General features: G+C 42.8%; 1 protein-coding gene across 1 annotated transcript in view; it reads right to left on the reverse strand.

Moving 5' to 3' along the window:
- Positions 1-6,621, reverse strand: part of LOC143030165 (uncharacterized) — a 137,807-nt gene that overhangs the window by 96,801 nt on the left and 34,385 nt on the right. Inside the window, exons 6-7 of the mRNA XM_076193327.1 lie at positions 6,425-6,544; positions 4,136-4,285 (exon numbers count right to left, since the gene is read on the reverse strand). Of these exons, the coding sequence (XP_076049442.1) occupies positions 4,136-4,285; positions 6,425-6,544 (270 nt within the window). The remainder of the gene's footprint in view (positions 1-4,135; positions 4,286-6,424; positions 6,545-6,621) is intronic.

Raw genomic sequence — 6,621 nt, forward strand, 5'->3', positions numbered from 1 at the left:
AACCTTACTCAAGAGAGACCTGGAGACCCAAGATCTTCCCGTCGATGATATCAAGAGGCTCATGTCAAAGGAGGGTGTACCAACAGGGTCGGTAAGAGTGGCATTTCTTGCTGACACCCTTCCCTCCACCGTCAGATTAGTATATACCTTACACCAAGTTGTCCCCTACGTCGCTGCCCTAAATGCAGCAAAGGACATCCCACCCAGGACTGCAGAGAGGAGCAACTTCTTTGTGTAAATTGCTGTGAAAATCACTCTGCTGCTTATCACAGATGCCCAGAAGTGGCTATTAGGAGGGTAGCGCATGAGATAAAAGACCAGAGATATGTCACCTTCTCGGAAGCGCTAGCTGGTGCCAGGGAGCGATGGACTATACACCTTAGAGAAGAGTGGGCAAAGGAGAGGGACTTTGAGACAGCGCCCAGGTCCCCTAATCACTTTTTAGAAAACGAATCCCCAATCCAGGCGGTTAAATAAAAAACTCTATAACAGCTGTTTCACCTGGCATTGGACCTCCACCAACAAGTGAGGAAGTCTGTACTCCTGAAGAAACGCCGCCTGTCAAACCCCCGACGACCACTACCACCGAAATGGAAGGGAAGAAGAGGGTTAAGAAACGTAAGATAAGGAAAAGAAAGGCGGGCCAGATCATCTGCGCCTCCGTTGCAAACAAAAATCGCGGATGGATCTTTCTCCCCCGAAAGGGGAAGACTCGAGCCTAACCCTATAAGAATTGCGCTGGGCTCTCAGGGCAACCCTGGCAAACAAGAAGTCGCCTGGAGCAGATAAGGTCACATACCCTCTCCTACAGCAACTGCCGCCTTCTATGCAAATGAATCTGCTAAGATTATATTTCAAATGCTGCAAGCAAGGCGTTGTTCCTAGCGCCTGGAAGCACGTTATTGTGGTACCAATTCCCAAGGCAAACAAGAGCAGGAAAGCGTAACCAACTACAGGCATGTCTCGTTCACCTCCCACGTAGGAAAACTTAACGAGCGAATAGTACTGAATCGGCTGAAGTCCCAGGTGGAAGACAAGGAACCCCTCCCAAGACTTTAAGCCGGTTTTAGGAAAGGGGGAAGTATCACTGACCACATCGTGCGACTCTCCGAACATATCCGAAGGGCCAAAAGGCAGAGACAGAATCTACAGACGTGCTTTTTAGATATTGCCAAAGCTTTTGATACCGTCTGGCACGGTAAACTGCTATCTAAACTCAAGTCTATTTGGAGTTTCGCCGGGACTGTACAAATTTGTGCAGTCCTTCCTTTCTGGTCGATCCATGATGGTACGCTGGAAAGGACGTCTCAGCCGATCGTCAACCATTGACATGGAAGTCCCCCAGGACTCCGTAGTTACCCCGCTCCTCTTCATATTGCTCCTTGGGGATGCAGGAAAAGGAGTGAGAAAGGACACTGTCGTTACAGCCTATGCTGGTGATGTAGCATTATGGAGGAAATCTAGGCACCGGCGGCCCAAGAAGGGTTCTGACCAGCACAAGTCAGAACTCCGTCTCTTTCAGAGACAGGTTGACCTGGTGATGACTCAACTGATCGACCTGGGCTTCATGCTCTCCGCAGCAAAGACTGTTTACATGCCAGTGCACGGCATAGCTTACATCAGAGGAGACTACCCTGACTGGAATTACATCAGAGTGGGTGGAACTCCCGTATACCCAACTAAGGCAGTTCGATATTTAGTGTAAGAGGCCGGTAGATGGAAGTATAGATGAAAGTAGAAAAGAAAGTAGATGGAGAGGTAGATGGAGAACGAATGCTAATCCAGGGTCAGTTGTTATGAAAACAACGGCCGACGCCCGACAGGCGACAAGGATTGCTGAGTCAGACTCGCGCCTTGTATATGTTGTATATGTAACAAAATGCGGAGTGTCGCCTGGTGTGAAATATTGTTTAGACTGTTGTAATTGTTAGCGGACAAGCCATTTTTGTTACGACATAATGCTTACGTGGTGGTATCGTTTGGAAGAGTATAACAGCCTCTCTGATTGGAGAAAAAGGTGGACGAGGAGAAAAATTATTAGCGCTGAGAGGAAAAGTCACGCCCATAAGGTGTGGCACTTGTTTGAGAAGTAAAAGACTATTGGATGAATGAAAGAGTGATGTCAGAACGAAGGTGGCTTGACGTAATGTGGAGAGTTCCGGGTGAGACTCTCGGGGTGTACTGAACAAGACCAAGAAGCATCTAAAAAATACACCCTATTTTATTCACCCCTCAAGAAGAACAAGGCATGGGGCCTTAAGAACTAACTTCAAGAACAAAGAGAAAGAGCTCTGAGAGGAGACGGGGGCGACATGTAGGGGCCATCTTCCAGAGAGATGGAAAATGGACTCGCCACATAAATCAGGTCATAATAAACGCTAGACGAGCCCTAAACCTCGTCCGAGTCATCCGCCGAGAGCCCTGTGGTCAAAGGAGGGAAACACTGATATCCATAGTCAAGAGTTTGGTACGCTCCCGGCTCCTCTTCAGATCTCCTGCCATGCACGATCTTCCCCCCGGGGGTAGTATATAGATTAGCCAGAGTGGAGTGCCAAGCGCTCCGCCTGGGTCTCGGTTAGCCAGCATCAGTTCCATATGAACAAGTATGTAATGAAGCAGGTGTTCTTTCTCTTCGGTATCAACTGAAGAAAGATGCCTGCAACTACTTATTCACTTGTGCTAAAGTTGCAAGTTCCACGGACGAGGAACTCCGGGAGGATTGGTTACCGGCCTCAAACACGAAACACATTCAAGGTCTACCCGGCTCCGTCAAGGACCTCTGCATAAAAGCCGGGCTTCCTCCCGATGCTAGACAACTTGTTACCCAGTGTCAGGTGGATCTCTTTCCTCCCTGGGTACTCAAACCACCAATAGTTGTCACAGAAATTCCGGGATTGGAATGCCAAGACGGCCCGCATCTTCTAGCATATGTGAGGGAGACGATAAGGACGGAGTACAAGGAAGAGTTCCTTGTCTACACAGATGGCTCTGTGCTTGAGGATGGGATACCTGGAAGGAAGACTACACCGCCACTGCCATCGCTCGTGGATGGCCAACAACAGCCTGCCTTTGAGGAAAACCCCCGATCTTCCCCTCTGTACAGCCATGATGTCCAGAATAAGGGTAAATCATTGGCGAACCCAATTCCTTAATATTCTATGTACCTGTGGTACAGAGCAGGTCTCTTTCAATCACTCCCTTTTCTTTTGCAGACAGTTGAGGTACAACTTTTAAAAATTAAAAGATCTCTTCGAAAATCCCTCCACCGCCCTAGACCAATTGAGGGCAAACAGCACGTCAAACGCCGGAGAATCTCAAATAATCCTGGCTGCCAGCCTGATATGCTCTTCCCCTGTGGGAGGCCTACTATGACCCCCTCCAGCTGGGTAGCAAAATTCTACACTCCGGTAATTAATAAGATAAATAAATAGATAAATATATATATATAATTGAATGAATAAATAAACAAATAAAAGAAAGATATGATAGCCATAGAAGTAATTAAAGACAGTCCTTAAATCGGCTAGCTCCCCAGGGACTAAATAAAAAAAAAAAAAAAAAAAAAAAGAATCACCAAGGACAGACGTCCTTGGGAACTGAAGAAGGAATCTTCCGTCATCTTCCCTGCCGTGACAGACGCCCTCGGGAACTGAAGATGCTATCTCCAGCCACCTTCCACACCGAGACTTCGCCTACAGACACCGTCTCCTCGTCCTCCTCCTCCTCCCATCGCTCCTCTCGCGACCTGTTCTTAGGCACCAACTTTAGAAATAAACTAATAAAACTTTCCAGATTTTGCCTTTAGCAAGGCCCACGCCCCCTACGTTCCTGACAGTCCCATATATGACAAAGATGAAAATCGATGGAGAAGGCATAATATTGAGCTTGGGCAACCCTACAACATTGTGAATATCATCTATAGAATGAGGGCTGCTAGAATAGAATGGGCATGATACGCTCTGGTGATGAGGAATATATTAGAATTGCCTACGCAGGAAGATTGGACTAAAACGACATTATTAAGAAAAATAAACGTAACTGAAGGCAAAGTGGCATCTAACAAGTCACTGTATGATGTTATATCGTTTGTCTTTCTCTCGAAATGAATGAACATTTGAATATTGGTTCCAATTACCTCAACCACTGGTATCTTGAAGGTGGTGTTCTGCATCGGCACAAGGTATGCGTCGGTATCGCTGCCGATGACCGCTAGGCGTTGACAAAAGAAAGGCACTTCTGTTTCTCTGTCAGATTCGTAAACAACATCGGTGCTTGTGCTCTTTACCTGAAAGAATAAACAATATCTTTGGTCAAGGGTTCTGTGCGGGTGTTGTCGTGAATTCAAACTTGACTCCCTGAACGTGGTTTTAGGCTTTATTTATTTATTTATTTATCTATTTGTCATGAATTCAAACTCGACCATCTGAACGTGTTTTTTATTTCTTTTTTTTTTATCGTGAATTCGAACTCGACTCTCCGAACGTGGTTTTAGACTTTATGTTTTTGGTTTTGGTGAAGACAAAGTGTCTTATTTAGTTAACAAATAGACCCCGTCGTAGGGGGGGAAACCTTAAAGAACAGGGCGTGGGTGCCAATGGTTGACTATTATGACAAAGCACTATGAATAGGACAGGTAAAGAATACCAAAGCTGGGTACATGTACATGGACTTGGACCATAGTCCAAACTGACGGACCCATAGATGAAATTCTAATCTTTCAATTATGATCATAAGACTTCATCTAGCTTGAAGAGAATTTTTTTCTATAAAGATCTTTATTGGTGACCTTTCACCTACTTCATAGGTCATCATAATTGAGGTTATAACGTATTAAAAAGAAATCATGCCAAAAATTACATTGGATGAGAAGAATCAATATAAGAAGTGATGAGATTAACCCATTAAACTCCGATGACAAGATTCTTGTCATTTGGTCAAATAAAACAAAAAATCATAAAACACCAAAATGTTTGATCAAACACCAGAAAAATATGACGTCAGTCCTCGCTTCGCTCGCGAAGCGAGGACTGACGTCATATTTTTCTGGTGTTTGATCAAACATTTTGGTGTTTTATGATTTTTTGTTTTATTTGACCAAATGACAAGAATCTTGTCATCGGAGTTTAATGGGTTAAGCCAGGATACATTTATTGTAAATGTGACCGTAACCGAAGCCGTCAGCTCTGCCCAATGTAATTTGAAACGCTAAGACTGGTGGTAATCACCAGTAGCCGATGGATTCCCAAGTGAAGCGGGTTTGAAACCAACGTGACATATGCTACACTTGCCATAAACTGCCAGTTTCTCGACAGTTTATATTTTCAACCAGAATTTCAAACTCTGCTTCTCTCATTTTCGTGTTTTGCGACTGATTTTAGACAAATAAAACTTATATTGGAACAAAGTTTTATCTACTTATATATATATATATATATATATATATATATATATATATATATACACATATATATTTATGTGAGAATAGAAATCATGATAAAAAATTCAAGGTGACAAGTTTCTAGATAATCAGAAAAAGTTAGGTTTTATATGTGAAAGTCGATTAATTAATGCAAAAATAGGAAAACATAATTCAAACTAAAAGAAAAGAAGAAGAAGAAGAAGAAAAAAAAAAAAAGGATTGCTAGCCCTCAGAGTCATACACTCTACATACAATCTAATACAAATAATATCTGCAAATAATGATTAAGACATTTTGGAGGATTTAATATTTTGAATATTGAACCAAGCTGTCGCAAATGCGCTTATATGAAGTTCAGTTCACGCGTCTAAGATCTAACGATGAAATTCAACAAGAAAATAAACATAATCAAACACAAGGACGGGATTTGGACAGCAGAAGGAGATTAAACACGGTAAACAAAAAGTTCTCGAGAACTATACTCGGTTTTACTTCTACATCAAAGTTCTCAACAATCAGGAAAAAATAAAGACACCTTACAAAGTATTCAAAACAAAATAATGAGAGTGATAATGGGATGCGCCCAAACTACCCCTAGTGGAACACCTGTTCAAAGAAATCCAAACCCTTCCCGCAAAACACCACCTAAAAGTTATAGGTACATAATTCTATTCAAGTGCACTCAACTTCACTCACTCATCTCATTACATCACATAAACACAACCATCTGAACGCAACAAAAATCTACACCAGCTGCATACTAACCAAATATTTACAACAGCCTACCACTTGTACCACACACAATACATCCATACACTCAGATCACAAAAGAAGCTCTTCAAAGCTGGGAATCGCCTTTCTAGTTCGCCAAAACTGCAGTGAACACTTCGCTTACAGTATAAACCACCCGTCCCCCTTATCAAGAAGCACTTACCCTTTTCAGACTATTTCATTGAGATTTACGAAAGTCATTCGTTAGGAAAGGAAGTAAAATCCAAGTCTTACCTTGAAAGTGTAATGATACATTCCTATTTCAACTAAATGATTGGCGTTGGTACCGTTGAACTCAGCCTCAGGTCTGGAGCTCAATGTTTTGCATGTCAGAGTAGGTCCGACATTTGACCACTGTGAAAAGGTAAATAAACTATGTGCAAATTAAGATAAAGGTAAGCAATACAATATATATACATACATGTATTAAA

The sequence above is a fragment of the Oratosquilla oratoria genome, chromosome 12 (assembly GCF_046742065.1).
Source record: "Oratosquilla oratoria isolate Oo_2021 chromosome 12, ASM4674206v1, whole genome shotgun sequence".
Classification (NCBI taxonomy): Eukaryota; Metazoa; Arthropoda; class Malacostraca; order Stomatopoda; family Squillidae; genus Oratosquilla; species Oratosquilla oratoria.